Source organism: Equus przewalskii, chromosome 18 (genome assembly GCF_037783145.1).
Source record: "Equus przewalskii isolate Varuska chromosome 18, EquPr2, whole genome shotgun sequence".
NCBI lineage: Eukaryota > Metazoa > Chordata > Mammalia > Perissodactyla > Equidae > Equus > Equus przewalskii.
The window spans coordinates 24,060,731-24,080,774 of record NC_091848.1 but is presented as its reverse complement, the minus strand read 5'-3'; the positions used below and the strand labels follow the sequence as shown (position 1 = coordinate 24,080,774).

The 20,044-nt window shown below is 44.0% G+C and overlaps 1 protein-coding gene across 4 annotated transcripts in view; it reads left to right on the top strand.

Moving 5' to 3' along the window:
- ABCC5 (ATP binding cassette subfamily C member 5) overlaps positions 1–20,044 on the top strand; it is an 84,852-nt gene that overhangs the window by 45,516 nt on the left and 19,292 nt on the right. For all 4 annotated transcript variants that reach the window (XM_008525988.2, XM_070582446.1, XM_070582447.1 and 1 more), the window contains 10 exons: positions 1,658–1,861; positions 2,745–2,888; positions 9,493–9,595; positions 12,163–12,347; positions 12,745–12,891; positions 13,179–13,308; positions 14,702–14,855; positions 14,947–15,075; positions 16,839–17,025; positions 18,407–18,496. In XM_008525988.2, the coding sequence (XP_008524210.1) occupies positions 1,658–1,861; positions 2,745–2,888; positions 9,493–9,595; positions 12,163–12,347; positions 12,745–12,891; positions 13,179–13,308; positions 14,702–14,855; positions 14,947–15,075; positions 16,839–17,025; positions 18,407–18,496 (1,473 nt within the window). The remainder of the gene's footprint in view (positions 1–1,657; positions 1,862–2,744; positions 2,889–9,492; positions 9,596–12,162; positions 12,348–12,744; positions 12,892–13,178; positions 13,309–14,701; positions 14,856–14,946; positions 15,076–16,838; positions 17,026–18,406; positions 18,497–20,044) is intronic.

Genomic DNA, 20,044 nt, shown 5'->3' with positions numbered 1-20,044 from the left:
ACAAAATCCCGTTGTTGGTTCAGAGTTAATATTTTCTACACTATTCATTTTTAAAACCCTCAGTCAAGCATGTGCATGTTGAGCTTTCCTCCCTGAACTTTATTCTGCCAACCTGCTTACTCAGATACAGTCTGTAGAGAGCCCTCTTGCATTGGGAAGAAAGAAGCTTTAGAACAAATCCATCTTTCTTTGGTTCTCTGCCCTGGAGCCATTTCCAGAGGCGTGTCTTTGGAACTCCTCTGTGCTCTTCAGTGTTGATACATGTCTCCCATGACCTGCCCCGGAGGTCTCTGGGGCTGGCACTTATTCAGCTGACTTCAGTTAAATCTCTCAAACCAGACTTGGTGAATGGTTTAATTCTCTGGTTCTTAAATTGTGGTCGAAGATAGCAGATCAGCAGCCTTAGTGTCACTGGGAACTTGTTAGAAATGCAAATTCTTAGGCCCCACCCCAGACCTAGTGCATCAGAAGCTGTTGGGGTGGGGCCCAGCAATCTGTTTTAACAAGCCCTGCGGATAATTCTGATACAAGCTCCAGTTTGAAAACCTCTGAATTAATTGAGTGTTTTTTAAAAATACAGAGCCAGTTACCATTTGACAATCGATTTATTCATTTGTTCATTTAGTAACATTTATCAGGTACTTGTTATGTGCCAGCCACAGAAACTGCCGGGCACTGGGAATACAAATGAATAGGACAATGATCGATGCCCCAAAAAGCTTACAATTGAGGGGCTGGCCTAGTGGCACAGCGGCTAAGTTCGTGCGCTCTGCTTCGGTGGCCTGGGGTTCACTGGTTTGGATCCCGGGCACGGACCTACACACTACTTATCAAGTCATGCTGTGGCTTGTGATGTCCCACATATAAAAACAAAAATTAGAGGAAGATGGGCACAGATGTTAGCTCAGGGCCAATCTTCCTCAGCAAAAAATCAGGAGGATTGGTGGTGGATGTTAGCTCAGGGCTAATCTTCCTCAAAAAGAAAAAAAAACCCTTACAGTTGAGAGGATGAGACCACCAAACATATATGCACAAAATAAGCTGATGAAAAAGAGTGCCTTATCTTTTGGGTGTTAGTGGAGAAGATGGTGGGGGAGGTTTCTCAGATGACGGGATGCCAGAACTGAGCGGGTACAGTACAGGAGAAGCATGACAGTAGTCTTGTGTGTTTATAATAGACACACACTTTAAAATGGCTTCGATCCCATGGGTGGTAGGGGGATTGGCAGTGGAGGTTGAGACCTGCTGGGGAGCCAGGGGGCAAAGGGCCTGTTTTGTACACCATATTTGGGTGTTTAGATTCTATCCTTTAGGGCTCTTGAAGAGTTTTAAGCAAGGATGAGACATGGTCAGCTTTGTGTTTTGGGAAGATCTTTCTGCCTGTGGAGAGTGGATTAGAATGGGGTGTGCAGGGGGAGTGGGAAGGCCAGATATAGGCTTGATTAATAACCAGATGGTTGTGGGAGAGGAGGAGGTGACTGGGCTGACTCTCCTAGTTCCCATGTGGGCCCTGGAGGATCACAGAGGCCATTCATGCAGGTGGGGAATTCAAGTAGAAGGAGCCAGTTTGGGTGGAGGAGAGGAGAGGTGACTGGGGTAATCACTAAGGTTCTGGACTTGAGCTGGAGGCTTCACTGTGCTTTCTGGGCCCCCGTAGATTGGCGAGCGAGGAGCCAACCTGAGTGGTGGGCAGCGCCAGAGGATCAGCCTTGCCCGGGCCTTGTATAGCGACCGGGACATCTACATCCTGGATGACCCCCTCAGTGCCTTAGATGCCCACGTGGGCAACCACATCTTCAACAGTGCTATCCAGAAGCACCTCAAGTCCAAGACGGTTCTGTTTGTTACCCACCAGTTACAGGTATGGTGCTTTCTTCCCCAGGCTGCCTACCTTGACTTGGGAAACCAGAAACAGGGAGGTGGGCTTGGTCCAGGTACCTTCACGGGGCTCCATAGAGGTTCCTGGAGTCATCAGTTGTTCATTTCCTCAGCAAACAGCCCCCTGGCCCGTTATACAAATAAAGCTTGTTGTACCAATGTACCAGATGGCCATCTGAATCAGAGATCCTTGGAGCATGTTAGCTTTGCATATAAATCAGTAAGTAAAAGGGCTGAGAGGAGTAGGCTGAAAGTGGAGTTTGAGTATGAGATGGTTTGGAAAGAACTGTGTTAATATCTATATGGAAGTGGGAACTGTTTAGGGAAAACAAGCTCTTCTCCCTCTGTCATTCCATGACTAGCAGACACTTGGGAGAGCAGCTCAAGGATGTTGCCATCTGCTTCACATATGTTGTCAAGTTTAGGGGGCTAAGCCTCCATTCTACCACAGAAGGTCTGTAATTATGTGTATTTCTGAGTGCAGTGAAAGGGCGTGAAGTGTAATGCAAGGCTCATGTGACTCCATCAGCAGATTTATGTCAAAAACTGCAGGAACTGCTCTTTGAAATACTTCTCAAGGGACAATAAACTAAAGCGGGGGTTCTCAGTCTTGGCACTATTGACATTTGGGGCCAGATAGCTCTTCATTGTCGGGGGTTATCTTGTGCCTCCCTGGCCTCCATCCACTAGATAGCAGTGGTACCTCTTCCCCAAATTGTAACAACCAAAAAGATCTCCAGTTATTGCCAGATGTCCCCTGGGAGGCCAATCGCATCCACGTGAGAACTGCTGAGCTAAGGTATGGGTGTTTGAATGTATTTGCACAAATATCAGCAACACTACGTTGTCCCTGCCTTTGTTTCCAGTACCTGGCTGATTGTGATGAAGTCATCTTCATGAAAGAAGGCTGTATCACAGAAAGAGGCACCCATGAGGAACTGATGAATCTCAATGGTGATTATGCTACCATTTTCAATAACCTGTTGCTGGGAGAGACACCCCCAGTTGAGGTAAGATTCATGTGGTGTTTGTGTGCATCTTCTCCTTTCTAGCAAGGGAGACGTGACTGTAAGTGAGTGGTGGAGACATCTCAGCTGAACTCAGTGTCTGGGTCTTATTGGCAGGGGCCCTATTTTCTGGTGACCAGACTGCTGTGTTTTAGTTCACATACTATGGGGCTGGTCTTCTGTCACTGAGAACTTATTAATAAGGCAATGACTGGGAGAAGGATACGGGCTCAGTATGTGCTGCTGTGCAGTCATAGCGTAGTCTCAAGAACTTCAAGGGGCCGGCCTGTGGCATCGTCATTGGGTTCAAGCACTCCACTTTGGTGGCCCAGGGTTCATGGGTTTGCATCTCAGGTACAGACCTATACACTGCTCATCGGGCCATGCTGTGGCGGCATCCCACAAACAAAGTAGAGGAAGATTGGCACAGATTTTAGCTCAGCAACAATCTTCCTCAAGCAAAAAGAGGAAGATTGGCAACAGATGTTAGCTCAAGGCCAATCTTTCTCATCCAAAAAATAATTAATTAAAAACTTCAATCCTGATTGAAGCATTATGAAGCTCCTTTCTTAATAAACAAGTGAGTAAGGAGCCAAGGAAGAGAAATCAAATATTGCATACATTTGAAAATGATCCATGGTATCCTGACTGCTGACTTGGCACTCATCAGCTAACACCCACTGTGTCCCAATTACTGGATTAGGCATTTTATAGAAGTCATCCTGTTTAGTCATTTTAACAGAGCTGTGTGGCAAAATGTGATTATCCCCCACTTCTGCAGCTGAGGAAACGTAAGCTCAGAAAAGTTAAGCAGCTTGCTAACGAGGGCAGTTTGACTCCAAAGCACTCTTTCTGCCGTGCTGCCCTGCCTCTTGTGACAACACAGAAAGATGGCGGCTTTCCACAGGTTCACTCTGGGCTCCGAGTTGGTCAAATGCCAGGGTGTACTTAGTTGGTGCCAAAGGAGTTGTTTTTCCTGCTTGCCAACCTGCTCTCATATTGAACTCCTCATTCTGTGGTTACCTGGGGTCCTGGGGGTGTGCTCAGTTTGGGCTAAAAGCTACTTCTAAGCTACCAGGTCATTTTGATGTCTGAGAAAGATAAAAGCAGAAAGTTATTGAGACCTTTTCTGGGAGTCTTATTTCAGTCTTTGGGTGTCATCCTGTTTGATTTCAGGTACAGTACAACTGACTGTTCATGACTGATGCGTTTTAGGCCTTTTGCTATAACTCAGACATTCCAGTTGTCATCAGTAACTTCCACAGAAAAAAACGGATCCAGGTTTGGATTCAGGATCTCTCCCTATGACTCTCAGTGTACTTTGGACTCTTCAGATTATTTCCTCCTCACTGTAGACGTGGAGGGGAAACTGAGAGGGGAGAGAAGCTAAAATATGAAATGTCCAAGGAGCAGAAGAATATTGAGTCTGTATGTTGTCATGGAGGAGCATGCCTTCAGTATGTCACTTAACTTTCCTGAGCCTCAGTTTCCTCATCTTAAAAATGGGGATGCCTCTTGCCTCTTAGAGTTGTTGCATCAATTAAGTGAAATAATACGTGATGTTCTTACTCTAGTAAGTGGTCAGCAAATGATAATTTTCTCTTTAGACAGTGCATTTGTTCATACACTGCAGTAAATATAAAATTTCGAGCCCTATCCGGGTTCTGGTTCAAGATGGCGACATAGGAAGATCTTGAACTCAGCTCCTCCCACAGACACACTGAGTCCGCAGCTACATATGGAACAGTTTCCTCTTTAAAAAACCTAAAACCTGATTGAGTGACAACTAAACACTGGGTGAACGAGAAGAAAACCACGTCGAAGCGGGTAGGAGAGGCTGGGACACGGTCTCACCATAAACCCCACCCCCAGGATGGTGACCCACACTGGGCGGGAAGTCAAAACCTGGAACTTCTCCCTGAGGAGCAAGGGATTCGAACCCACATTGAGCATCCCAACCTTTAAGACATACACTTGAGAGTTGAGCCCCTAAAACATCTAACTTTGAAAACCAACAGGGCTCACGTCCTGAGACTCACAAGACTGAGGCGATCTGAAAAACTGCTCTTAAAGGGCTCATGTGCTTGGACTCACCCACCCCAAGGCCCAGCCCAGCGGCAGCCGATTGCAACCAGACTTAGAGCGGAGGGGACTCACCTGCTTATATTAAAGCATCGGCCTGAGGGGCAGGCATTTTATGTAACACACATGTCTAGAAGCCTGCTGGAACACTCTCCAGGAATGGAAAGTGACAGGCACCATCTTCACACTCTCCCTTTGCCGTGTTCCAGAGCATCAGTGTCTCCTGGAGGGGAGCTTTTACAGGCATATAGTGCCCCGATTTCTGCGGCTACCACCTGGAGGATGCCTCTTGATCACCTTGGCTCTGGAGGTCGGGGCAGCTTGCACTCTTGGTCCTATGGTACTGTAATAATCAGTGTCTGGCACCCTAATTTTTGTGACTGCTGCTAGGGGACATCTCTACATCACCTGACTCTGGTGGCCAGTGGGGCTTGCTTATGGGTCCCACAGGACTATAACCAACTGAGAAGGATTTCTTCAACAGCTGCTACCCCCCGGGGCACAGCAAGCTGCAACAGACTCAGGAGCTTGGTCTTTCTGTGAAGGAAGCCTATTAGCTTAATCATCATGACTGCAGCCTAATTGAACTAATTAAACATGCTCGGCCTGGAGCTTTGGCCTGAGGGGCAGGCTTCAGGTTTGGCACACATTAGTGACCTACAGAGCTGCTCTCCAGGAGTGTAGGCTGTGGACGCCATCTTGGTGCTCTCCCTCTGCCTTGCTCCAGCTCGCCAGTATCACCCAGAAAAGAGTGTATGCACTTGTCTGGAGTCCTGACTTTTGCAACTGCTGCCCAGGGGACACCTTCAGATCACCTGGCCCTAGTGGCCACCGGGCTTTATGCTTGTAGTCCCACAGGACTGTATATACTTGCATACTTTTAAAAGCTGATGCCTAAGGATAAACAAATTCACTAAAGTTGCAGGATTCAAAATCAATACACAAAATTTTGTTGTGTTTCTATATACTAATAATAAACTTTCAGAAAGAGAGATTAAGAAAACAATCCTATTTACAATGGCATCAAAAAGAATAAAATACCTAGGAATAGGTTGGTGTCAAGAGGGCGGCGTAGGCGGACTCTGAACTCACCTCCTCCCACTAACATAACCAAGTTACAACTATTCTTGGAAAAATTACCCCTGAGAGAGAACTGAAAAGTGGATAAAAAGAACCCCCGCAACCACGGACTGCCCTGACTGAGGTAGAAGAGGCAGAAATTCCTTTCTATTCGTTTCTCTTAAACAGGGACCCCCAAAATATATACACTTCAGACTTACGAAACCTACATGTGCTGCCGGGTCAGAAGAGAACTTTTCCAGAAGAATACAGGCCTCAAAGTCCCAGAGAGGCTTGCAGACCATTTTGTGATTCCTAAATTCTCTAATTTCTGCTTCTGGCCATAGTTTTGGGAGGACACTGACCCCTTCTCATGGGCCTCTCTGGCTATTTGGAGGCCCTGGAAGGCACTTCTAAGTTAGTGGGCCCTCACCACTGGTGTTCACCAAAGACAGCCATATTCCATATGAAAGGGGGTGTGTGTGAAAGTGATGCCGCAGACTCTATGCAAGATATCAGAGAGGCACTTCAGCTAAGCAGCAAATAAACTTAACCCAGATGTCAAAAAAAAAAACCCAAAAAACCTAGGAATAAATTTAACCAGGGAGGTAAAAGACCTCTATATTGAAAACTGCAAGACATTAAAGAAAGAAATTGAAGAAGACATAAATAAATGGAAAGATATTCTATGCTCATGGATTAGAAGAATTAATATTGCTAAAATGTCCATACTATAGATTCAGTGCAATCCCTATCAAAATTCCAATGGCGTTTTTCACAGAACTAGAACAAATAATCCTCAAATTTGTTATGCAACCATAAAAGACCCTAGATAGCCAAAGCAGTCTTGAGAAAGAAGAACAAAGCTGGATACAGCATGCTACTGATGTCAAACCATATTACAAAACTACAGTAATTGAAATAGTATAGCGTTGGCATCAAAACAGATACATAGATCAATGGAACAGAATAGTGAGTCCAGAAATAAACCCCTGGTCAATTAATTTACAACAAAGGAGCCAAGAATATACAAGAAAGAAGAGAAAGGATAGGGAAAGGACAGTCTCTTCAATAAATGGTGTCGGGAAAATTAGATAGTCACATGCAAAAGAATGAAACTAGACCACTATCTTACATCACACACAAAAATTAACTCAAAATGGATTAAAGACTTGAGAATAAGACCTGAAACCAGAAAACTCCAGAAGAAAATATGGTTGGTAAGCTCTTTGACATAGGTCTTGGCAATGATTTTTTCAATCTGACACCAAAAGCAAAAATAAACAAGTGGGACTACATCAAACTGAAAACCTTCTGCACAGGAAAGGAAACCATCATCAAAAAGAAAATGCAATCTACTGAATGGGAGAAAATATTTTGCAAATCATATATCTGATAAGGAGCTAATATCCAAAATATATAAAGAACTCATAAAACTCAATAGCAAAAAAATCAGAAGATTTGAATAGACATTTTTCCAAAAAAGACATACAGATGGCCAACAGGTACATGAAAATCATTAATCATCAGAGAAATGCAAATCAAAACCACACTGAGATATCACCTCACACCTGTTAGAATGGCTCTTATCAAAAAGACAAGAAATAAGTGTTGGTGAAGATGTGGAGAAAAGGGAACCTTTGTGCACTGTTGGTAGGAATGTAAATTGGTTCAGTCACTATGGAAGACAGTGTGGAGGTTCCTCAAAAAATTAAAAATAGAACTACCATATGATCCAATAATTCCACTTCTGGGTATTTATCCAAAGAAAATGAATACTAACTTGAAAAGATATATGCACCCGCATGTTCATTTCAGCATTATTTATAATAGCCATGGAAACAACCTAAGTGTCTATCAATGGATAAATGAACAAAGAAAATGTGATACACAAACACACACACACATACACACAGACAACAGAATATTATTCAGCCACAAAAGAGAATGAAATCTTGCTATTTGCAACAACATGGACGGACCTCGAGAACATTATGCTAATTGAAACAAGTCAGATAGAGAAAAACAATTGCCATATTATCTCTTACATGTGGAATCTAAAAATAAATAAATTTTTTTAAAAAGCCTAACTCATAGATCCAGAGAATAGCTTGGTGGTTGCCAGAGGCAGGGGGTGGAAGGTGGGAGAAATGGATGAACTGGTTTGTTTTTTGTTTTACTTAATTTAAAAAAAAAATTAGAGGCCTATCTTATGTTCCAGATGTGGCTCTAAGTTTTATATTATTTTCTGATTTTTTTCACCATCGATTTAAAAAGGCTAGTGGGGGGGGGGCCGGCCCCGCGGCCAAGTGGTTAAGTTCACGCACTCTGCTTCAGCGGTCCAGGGTTTCGCCGGTTCGGATCCTGGGCGCAGACATGGCACCGCTTTTCAAGCCATGCTGAGGCGGCGTCCCACGTGCCATAACTAGAAGGACCCACAACTAAAAATACACAACTATGTACTGGGGAGCTTTGGGGAGAAAAAGGAAAAAAATAAAATCTTTAAAAAGTCTAGTGGAGAGCAAAGTGGGGTCATGAGGCTAACCATGACATAGAATTAAACATAGTAAACTATATTAAGAGAATTTTCTATGTAAAGATATAAGAGGAATTTGGAAAGGAGAGCTTAAGTCATTTCTATTTTCTCAGGTTCAGTTTGGTGAAAGTTTATTAATTCCCTGTGTGCCCTGTTCTGGGCAGTCTGGGTGCTAGGCCCTGTGTCGGTTATAACCATGCATGACATCATTTCTGTCCTTGATGGACTCAGTCTCCTAGGGAAGCCCAGTGCTCTATGCTCTTACAGGGGCGCTGTACACAAAGTCACATTTACAGCACTGTGCTGTTTCAGAGTACTAACCAAGTGCCTGGGAGAACAGGGGAGGGGTCAGCCTTATTCTAGAGGAGTCTGAGTTGCCTTAGGAAGGATGTAAGATTTGAATCCCTCTGAATGAGGACAGCTGTGACTGAGTTGGGACTAGGGGAGGGGCATTTCAAGTGAAAAACACAGGAATGGGAGAGGAACTTGCAGAGTTAGGCTAGGGCCAGAATGTGGAGGTCTTGCAAAAGCAGGCTGAGAGGTTTGAGTTTATCCTGCGGTAGCAGTGGGAAATGATCAGATCTATGATTTGATTAGTGATGTGGGGATCGGAGAAGGGAGGAATGGAAGTGATCCCAGCCGTAATACTTTGGTCAAGTCGGGGTGGATGAGAACAGCCTAAGGGCTACTGTGTTTGGAGTTTAGGTCTTTAGAGAGAGCAGTATCAATGGAATAACAGGGTAGGAACCCAGATCTCAAAGATTTAAGGAGTTGAGGAAGTACAAGAAATGAGTATAGGTGACCCTTTCAAGAAGTCACATGTCTCTCTTTTCAGTAATAGCAGCTCGATAGATGCTTCTCTAATATTTCCTTTGGACATTTGTCTGAATGGCTGTATCATGACTGGAGACACTTTTTTTTTTAAATTAGATTAATTCAAAAAAGGAAACTAGTGGTTCACAGAAGAAAACACAAGAGAAGGGTCCTAAAACAGGATCAGTAAAGAAAGAGAAAGCAGTGAAGCCAGAGGAAGGTAAGGACCTTTTTTGAGATTTTAGATTTGTCATTAAAGTTTATCAGTAATTATGCCATGCGGTAATTCATGATGTTTGATAGCATTGTGTGTTGTAGAGTACCTGGCCTTATATTTCTGAGATAACAAAATTCTTGTATAATATTAGGAGACCGTGAGGCACCTTCTGTTTGCTTAAACGGACCAAGGCAATAAGAATGACCTTTCATCTTTCCCAAGAAGGCCATATCTTCCTCTGTGGGGTGGGGTCAGGTGTAGGTAGTCATAACTGAGTCATGTTGAGTAAGGAAACATTGAATGGTGGGTAGAGATGCCCCTGTCCTTCCTATGACTCACCCCTGCTCTTTAAAAGCCAGTGCCAACCAGGACAGAGGTGTTGGGCTCCAAGAAGGCCCACGCCCTCCGTCGCTCCTGTTAGAAGGATACACCCCTTGGCTTGTCCTGATGAGACCGCAGCAGGCCTGTGGTGAGGAGTTACAGCTAGGGGTTTTCCTGCTTGACTTTCCTTATCCAGAGTCCTTGGTCCTGTTTTTTAACCCTTTGTCTTATTACCTGGAACAAATCTTGGGAGTCAGAAAAGCTATTTTCAATACCTTAGGTATTTTCACCTTTGTGAATTTTAAGCTGCATATCAGTTGACCAAACAAAAAGAGAGAGAGAATGCAGCCCTGTTTTGAAGCTCTCTTTTTGTTGTGTCCCCTCCTCACCTGACTTTCTCTTTCTACTGTAGTTGACATACAACATTATATTAGTTTCAGGCGCCCTCACCTGACGTTTTGAATCCAGGACTTTCCTGGGTTTGCCACTGCTTTGGAGATGGGCCTGTTTTCACTTCCTTGTTCTTAAAACTGCAGCAGAGGGGGCCGGCCGCATGGAGAGTGGTTGGGTTCGCGCACTCGGCTTTGGCAGCCCAGGGTTTTGCCGGTTTGGATCCTGGGTGCAGACGTGGCACTTCTCATCAGGCCACGCTGAGGCGGCGTGCCGCATGCCACAACTAGAAGGACCCGCAACTGAAAATACACAGCTGTGTATCAGGGGGGCTTAGGGGAGAAAAAGGAAAAATAAAATCTTTAAAAACTGCAGCAGAAGTTCAGAATTAGGAGTTGACCTCCTGATTTACCACTCCCTACCTCTTTTCTTTCTTTTGATAAGCCACATGTGAGATTTTGACTTCACGTATGATTTCAGATAACCTGACTCTCACAGCCCACAAAATAAACACAGCACAGAAGGCTGAGACATCTGTCAGTCCCTGCCACAGGCAGTACGAAAAAACAGACTATCCTTAGGAAACATTTGTTCTCATCTACATAGCCACTAACCTGGAGACTCATAATTCTTAAAGTGCTCATGGCGGGTGTGGCTTGTTCCAAGATAATTAAACATCATATGTGATGAAGAGGCAGAGGCTTCTGGTAGGGCTGTTTCTCTGTAGTCTCACATCAGCACCAGTCATCTGACCACCCTGGGAGCTCCAAGGAGATATCCCTGAATTTTCTGTCTCTTCCTCCCGCCAATCACCATGTCCTGCTGAAGTTACCTCCTGAAATTCCATCTCCATTGCCATGACCCTGGTTCTGGCCTTTGTCATCTCTTACCTAGAGTGTTACAGCTGTCTCCTTTTAAATCTGTCCTCCATCAAGACAGCTGAGGGATATAGTTAAAAATAGGAGACCAGCCAACCCACTTTCCTACATGAAGCCTTTCAGTGACCTCCTATTTTCAAAGCCGTGTTTTCTAACCTTTTTCCTGATATGGCACATATAGAAAATGCCATTATTTGTCTGGGACACTGGGATGCATGGAAGGGGCTGATCGCTGCCAGAGGTGGCTGGTCTGGCCATCCCAGGCCCACCTAATAGGGCTGGGGAGGCAAAGCTCCACACACACCTGTAGCCCATTCTCTTGAGGAGATCTTGTCTGAAGGATAAAGTTCAAATGCCTTCACCCTCTGACCACAGCCTGCTTATCCACTCTTCCTGTGCATGTAATGTCCTAACCATGCTAAACTGTCTGTACTTACTGTTCTGCTGTTTCCCACCTCTGTGCCGGTGCTCGTGTATTTCCTCTGCCCCTACTGTTTCCCTACTTGGCCGACTTTGGCTTCCCTTCAAGATGCAGTGTAGACTGCACAGAAAGTCTTCCCAGGAACCTCCCTGCTAACCACCCCACAACTCCTCCAAGGAGGGTAGGAACACCTCCTGGGTGTCCCCCTGCTGCCCTGAATAGAGCTCTGGGACTGCATTTAGCACACTTTACTATAATTGCATGTTTGTTTATCTGTCTGTCCTACTAGACTGTGGAGGGATCCTCAGCCAGATCCCGAGGGCAGGGACCTCGTCTTAATCCTCTTTACCACTCCAGGGCCTCTTCCTGGTCTTGGTTTGTAGTAGGTGATTAATAAATATTAAAAGGATGAACAAAAGCTTCTGATGAAGAGGAAATAATGCTAATCTAGGGCCCTGTGAAACTATGGGCTCTCTTTGATTCTGCTATTCTGTAGGTGACTTCGTTTTGGAAAAGTAGCCTTTTCTTTCTGAGTTTGTGTTTCTTTTTTTCTTACCTAGGGCAGCTCGTGCAACTGGAAGAGAAGGGGCAAGGCTCAGTGCCCTGGTCTGTATACGGTGTCTACATCCGGGCTGCTGGGGGCCCCTTGGCCTTTCTAGTCATAATATCCCTTTTCATGCTGAACGTGGGCAGCACCGCCTTCAGCAACTGGTGGTTGAGTTACTGGATCAAGCAAGGAAGTGGGGTAAGGTTACTCATTTCAAGGGAAAATTATATGTCTAAGAATATGGCCATCTCTCTGTATTCCCTGGCGATTCTTAGGGAAATGGCTCTAGTTTTCAGTTAAAAGAAGCAATGAACAAGGATTACCTAGGATAGAAAGACCCATCCCTAATGTAACCTCACAAGATGGTTGCTCCTGGACTAACTCACGGGGCCGTGGAGCTTATCAGTAGCACACCTGTAGCTGTCGGCCCTCGTCCATTAGAAAAGAGAGAAGAAGGGGACAAAGCCTGCCTTGTGTTTGCCACAGCCAGGTCCCAGAGTCATTATCCTGCGTCCTCCCTGAGCTGAGAATGGCCCTAAGGAGGGGTTCTCAGCAGTCCTTAGAATCTTCCTCATAGAGCCTTGCCTCCAAACAGAACACCACAGTGATGCAAGGGAACAAGACCTCTGTGAGCAGCAGCATGAAGGACAATCCTCTCATGCAGTACTATGCCAGCATCTACGCCCTCTCCATGGCCGTCATGCTGATCCTGAAAGCCGTTCGAGGAGTGGTCTTCGTCAAGGTATGCAGTGGTGGCCTCTGCTCCTCCTCTCCTTGGTGACTGTATGGTCAGGCTTCGGCGTGGCATCTCAGATTTATTCTGAGGAAGGGAGCTCCTTTGAAGTAGGGTGGCCCCGGTTGAAATGACCTGTAGCCCATTAACCTCAGCCTTTTCTTATTAGTCACCTCCTTCCTCCATGGCCTTTGCTCTTCTCCAGCTTTGGGAGTGGATGTCCTGTGGAGCAGGAACTAAGCCTGCCTGAGTCACCGGGTCCCTGGACCCTGATCACTTTGTGCTCTCCTCCTTAGGGCACACTGCGAGCCTCCTCCCGGCTCCATGACGAGCTTTTCCGAAGGATCCTTCGAAGCCCTATGAAGTTTTTTGACACTACCCCTACGGGGAGGATTCTCAACAGGTTTTCCAGAGACATGGATGAAGGTATTTCTCACCACTTCTTCCTGTTCTTTGGAGCACAAGCTGGAGCTCACTGTGCTCGCCAGCCTTCTAGATGACTTGCCAGATGTGCAGGTCTCTCCAGCTTTAGATTCTGAGAGAACAACCCCTGCTGGTGTTCACCCCAGGAACATTATAGTTTTGGCATTTTCTCCAGATTGCAACTTGTGTTTAGGCTAAGGACCCATCTGATTTTTCATCCTCCATCTAAGTTCTCTCATTTGATCTTATTTAACCTAAAAACAAGTTCAGAGGATTGAGTTAGTGTAAAGGCTTTGGACAGGGGCATCTCAGATTCCAAAACACGCATTTACTTGGGGGTAGTGCATTGGTCCTGGACACCTACCGCCTACAACCTCTGGCAGGTTTTCTGGATGCTACATGGCCTGTGCCAGCACCAGAACTTAATACTCCCCTAGTGCAGAATAATAGTAATGCCGCCTGACATGTATTGAGGGCTTCCTGTGTAACAAGCAGTGTGCTGAATGTTCTGTGTGCATATCCTAATCCTCACAGCAGCCCTCAGAGGTGGGTATTGTTTCACCCTCTGAATGCCTGGGGAAGCTGAGTCTAGAAAGGTTGAATAACTTGTGCAGGATCGCACAGCTGTTAGATAACAAAGCTGATCTTTTTACCCCAGAACTAATGTTTTTAACTCCTGCCCTGTGCCGCCTCCAGAGAAGCATGTGTTTCACATGTTGATCGGCCAGTGTAAAGCGCATGGCCAGAGGTAACAAGGGAGCAAAACCATCACTGATACACAGAACTGATGCATGACACGATCCCATTTCTGTTAAACACACGTGTGCACACACAAATAGAGAAAAGACCGAAAGAAAAAAATCAGTGGTATCAACATGTCTGGGATTTGCATGAAAATACTTCAGCCAAAAAAAGAAAAAAACGTGAGAGAGAGGAGATAGCCAAAAGGAGATGAAGAAAATGTTGATAACTGTTGGATATTCTCTTGACTTTTGTGTATGTCTAAAACTTTCCATGATGAAACATTTCTTAAATGTTAGGAGGAGTTCATGGGTATTGGTAAGAATATAAATTGTTTATTTTCTTTTGCATATTTATTTCCCAAATATATTCTACAACAAAGCATATATTACCTGTAAAGGGGGAAAATTGTTTAAAAGGGTTGGGCAGCATAGTGAACCAAAAAGAGGGCACAGGGAAGAAAGAATGAATTTTCTTGGGAAAAGAAAAATTAGAGCAACCAGGTTTCTAGATTTTTCTTTGATCAGACTGTTTAGAAGACAACACACAAATTTCAGATAGGGGAACCTCTTTTTGTTTTCTTAAACTTTTGGTTCCGTCTTCCCTGTTTGTGGATCCCAACAGTCTGACACTTGTTCCTTTCCGGTTTCCCCAGTCGATGTGCGCCTGCCGTTCCAGGCCGAGATGTTCATCCAGAATGTCATCCTGGTGTTCTTCTGTATTGGAATGATCGCAGGGGTTTTCCCATGGTTCCTCGTGGCAGTGGGGCCCCTCTTCATCCTCTTTTCAATTCTGCACATTGTCTCCAGGTAAACAAGAAGTGTTGATGTCTTCCAGGGCAGAGGATGAAGCCAGAGTTGCTAGTCTACCATTCTGACAAAGAACTCATTCTCTCTCCAGGGTCCTGATTCGAGAGTTGAAGCGTCTGGACAATATCACACAGTCACCATTCCTCTCCCACATCACGTCCAGCATACAGGGTCTTGCCACCATCCACGCCTACAACAAAGGGCAGGAATTTCTGCACAGGTTAGTGCTGTTGGGGGCCAGAGAGCTCAAAGGGGAGCCAGCATCCCAGCGTTTAATAAGAGTCTAAATGGCCTTTCAAAGCCAGAGCTAAGGATTATAAAGCTCATTACTTTATATTTAAAGTATACTATATTTTTTATACTATATTTAATGTATCAGTGATTTAATGATCTCTGATTAAAATTCACTTGCTTGCTGGAACTCCTCTTCTGAGCAAATGAGAAGACGAGAAAACAGCTTTGGAGTCTATTGGTTTTTGGCTCTGAACGGCTATATTTGATAGAATTTTGCTCTTTTTTTTTTTGAACAGTGGAAGAGTCATTGACATTAGAGTGACATTTTACTTAGATGTTGAACATTGTTTATATGAGAAATTTATGTTCATAGATAGCATTCTGGAGAGTTGTATTAACAAGAGATTGAAACTAACCTAAATGTTCTTCATTAGAACACTGGTTAAATAAGCTATGGTATCCCCATGTGGTGGAATATTATGTGGCCCATAAAAAGAATGAAACAGCTCTCTAAGTACTAACATGGAGTGATCTCTCAGATGCATTAGTGAAAGAGCAAGGTACAGATGTGTGTGTATGGTATGCTCCCTTTTAAGTTTGTGCTTATATATATAACGTTTAGAATATCTCTGAAAGGATACGCAAGAAACTAATAGTTGCCCAACTGGAAAGGGGGACTGAGTAGCTTGGGGATGGGCAAGAGAAAGACTGACTTCTCGTGGTAAAACCTTTTATACCTTTTAAATATTCTATTTTGTGCATATATTGTGTATTCCAAAAATTAAGTAATTAATTTTAAAAAGAAAATCTAGAATAGAAAGCTTAGGTTAAATGACTCAGAAAAATACATTCGGACTTTAAGTGAAAAAAAGTAAAATACACTGTGTACATGTGTGTATACATATACACTTAAATGTGAGTGCATTGAAAAAAATCCTGGGAGGAAATGCAGCAGAATATTAACTCTGGTTTTAACTGAGTGGTGAGAGTACTGGACTTTTGCATTTTCTTATTCTGTGTCGCATTTTCTAAATTTTCTCTAAAGGGCGCATATCTTATGTAAGGAGGAAATGTGATTTTTTTCTAAAGCAAAGCACATTTGCCTGGCAAGACTTCCTTCTCTGGAGTTCTAATTGTTTGCAGCGCCCGAGCCTTCAGATGGGGTCTGCTCTGCTCCCCAGGTCTCCTATTGACAGTAGTGTCTTGCTCCTTCAATGGCAAAAGTTGTCCAGGTCTTTTTTACTGTGGTTTAGCTCACTGTTCCTGGCTCTTTGCCTCATGGCCTTGGGAAACAAGTACCATTCTGCCCAATGGTGGTGCATCAGCAGACAATTTCCACTTTCATATTCATTCAATTTTTCCTGGTCTTGGGTCATTTCTGCAGTTTGCCTTTATATCTCTTTCTTTGAGAAAGTGACCCCAGACCTAAGACATTTTTCTGAAGCTTAACAAAACCTCTTTATTTTGTCTCATTCCCTCAGCTTTCCAGATGCTGTCGAAGTAGATATTTTTCCTAACATCTTTAATACATTTCTTTGAAAGGGTAAAACTAGAAAACCCCATGTCCTCCTGTGAGTGGAGCCTGGAATACTCTGTACTTCTTAAGTTTCCCTATCATTCTCCTACTTACAAACAGGAAGTACTTAAATCTTAGCCCTCCATCTGTAAGTCACCGAAGCTTTGACATCATCCACAGCCAGGGTTGTATGGTACTTTATTTGCCTATTTGATGTTCTGTCTTCCTCACAGGTATCAGGAGCTACTGGATAACAACCAAAGTCCTTTCTTCTTGTTCACGTGTGCGATGCGGTGGCTGGCTGTGCGGCTGGACCTGATCAGCATTGCCCTCATCACCACCACCGGGCTGATGATTGTCCTCATGCACGGGCAGATTCCCCCAGCCTACTCGGGTCTTGCCATCTCTTATGCTGTCCAGGTCAGTCTCTGGGATGAGGGCATCATCTTGGCTCGTGTGAGTCCTTCCTGTGTTGGCCTAGGAGAGGCATGGTAGGGGGCTCTGCCGTAAGCCACTGTTTCACCTCCCTTCTCCTGGTCTGCTTCAGCAGGAACAATCTGGACTTGGCTGGGGCGGGGAGGATGGGAGAGAGATAAGAGTCATTTATAGGAATAAAGGGATTTAAGTCTGTTGCATGTATTTAAGAAATAGGTGCTCTTTTCTTCATAAATAAACATGATTTTGAAAATAGTTTCTTACTTGTAGGTTTCTGTGTTCACCACCTTCTCGTCTCTGGCTTCTTCCTAGTCTTCTAAGAAATACTGTATCCTCAATATACTTCTTCTGTGCATTTTATTTTCAGGCCCCTGGTTTGCCTAATACTGTTACATATGTAAACCCTTCTGGTCCCTAAGGATGGTTGAAGGTCTTTAAATAGCTCAAAGAACAATTGGGAACTTGAACACTGACTAAATATTTGAAGATGTTAAAGAATTATTATTACTTTTTTAAGATGTGATAGTGGTATTGTGTTTTTAGAGTGTTTATGTTTTAGAGAGATATAAGCTAAAATATTTATGGATGAAATCATAGGCTATCTGGGATTTGCTTCCAAATAATATAGAGGGCTGGGGTGTGGCAGATGGAAGAATGTTGGTTATAAGTTGGTAATTTTTTACAATGGATGTTTGGTACATGGGAGTTCATATACTGTCCTCTCTGCTCTTATAAAATGTTCGACGTTTTTCCATATTGGAAAGATAAAAGTTAATAAGTAACCAAAGGAAACCCAAGAAGAGATAGGTGTCTTCACAGATACCCAAAGGTGTCTGTCCACGTTGTGCAAATTTACTTGATTATCGGATGGGGAAGAATGTGTATTATATATACAGCATTGCAGAATCCTCAGTCTGAGGTGCACAGGGGCTCTGCGTGCACTTTTTGCAGCCTTATTTCTCTTATTTGACTTTCCCAGAAGTATTGTCACTGGTTGCTCATATATCTCCATTTGTCATGACTGCCGTGGCAGGTCCAGGCACAAGTATGAAGCCGGAAGTTATTCAGCTACACATGCATGTTACTGGAAATGAAAAGATAGGTGGAGAATGTTTGGATACAGGAAAGGTAGTGCCAGCAGAAGCGTGATGCCCCCTGCATTCATTGAGAATTGCAGTTGACTAGGGGTTAATAGGCATTGTCTTAAATGTTTGCAGAATGACTCAGTCCCTAAAACCAGCTGCTGCGGATGCCCAGGTCGTTCTTACAATTGAGTTCTGATCCCCTAGATGAAGGATGTTTTCACTGTTGGCCCAGTATGTATTTATAATGAATTCTTTCTTGGATTTTTCCTTTCCATTATCAGTTAACGGGGCTGTTCCAGTTTACCGTGAGACTGGCATCCGAGACAGAAGCTCGATTCACCTCGGTGGAGAGGATCAACCACTACATCAAGGTCAGGCTGCTCCAGGCCTTTCACTGCATCTGAGCCTTCCTGGGGTTGTTTTACCCTTGTACTGCCACAGGTGGATGTGCAAGGAAGACGCTCGTGCTCTCTGCCTTATCTTATCCTGTGGGAGAGGACCAGCAGTCTCTCCAGCTGGAGATGTGTGGAACGGAGAAGAGAATAGCATAAGAGTTTCCTAACATATTTGTGAATTGTGTCTGATTAAGACCTTACGTTCATCAGCTAATTTCCAAAATGTTTAGAATCTTGTTAGTGAGTTAAGCTGACTAATGTACCATTTTCCTTACACTGTTTAAAACCACGTATTGTTTTAAATCTTAGTCTAGTTTACTTGTTCTTAACCAGGGATGGCTGTCAGGATCCCCTACTGAGCTTCAGGCAAAGGCAGACGTGGGCCTCATCTCTGGAGATGCTGATGCTGTAGATCCATCACTAATTCTAAACTGCATTCACGATTTAGAAACCAGTTAATTTAGCTGATACTGAGATTACTTGGCTCTTCCCACCTTCCCTCAGTAACCTCTTGTCAGCTGTCTTGTCATGGGGGAGTGGCTTGCTGGTGTCCTAATTGTAACTCTGAAAGTAGTTTTGTATAGAGAGACACAGAGTCCTGACGAATGAGGATTCTTTTTTTTTTTATAATGAACCAGCTCGTAAGTTTTCCTGCAGGCATGGTAGGAAATAACTGTGGAAAGGACTTTTTTTTTTTCCTTTTTCTCCCCAAAGCCCCCTGGTACATAGTTGTATATTCTTCATTGTGGGTCCTTCTAGTTGTGGTATGTGGGATGCTGCCTCAGTGTGGCTTGTTGAGCAATGCCATGTCCGCGCCCAGGATTCGAACCAATGAAACACTGGGGCGCCTGCAGCGGAGCATGCGAACTTAACCACTCGGCCACTGGGCCAGCCCCCAAATGAGGATTCTTAAAAGTTCTCATCACAAGAAAAAAAAATTGTAGCTGTGTGGTGATGGATGTTAACTACATTTATTATGGTGATCATTTCACGATGTAAACATATATTGAGTCATTATGTTGTACACCTGAAAGTAATATATCATTTATATCTTAATTTTAAAAAACAATTAAAAAAAAGAAAAATGACCCTTTCAATTGAGAACTAGTATATTATGTAAACTGCATTTTCTAGCATTGTTTTGACAATGAACCTCACTAGTCATAGGATATTTCTGAAACTTAGAAATTCAGAAAGGATGGCAGGTAGCTATCAAATATATCTGCTAATAGGTGTTCCTTATGTTTATACATTAGCCTCTTTGCCCAGTGTTCTTGTCTGTGGGCAGGTGTACATACAGGTATGTAGTGTTCGATTTAACATCGCTGTTAGTGAGGGTCTCTTGCTGGAGAGGTCACGGTGATGATCAGGCATGGTACAGAGTGGACCCTGCACAAGCCAGTCACATTTCTGAGGACTGGCTCCCCACTGCCAGTCCCCAACCTGGATGCCTGTCCCAGCATGGAGTCCTTCCAGCTTGGAGTTTTAGACTTCAGTTCCCCACTCGCTGCCCAGCACGTGATA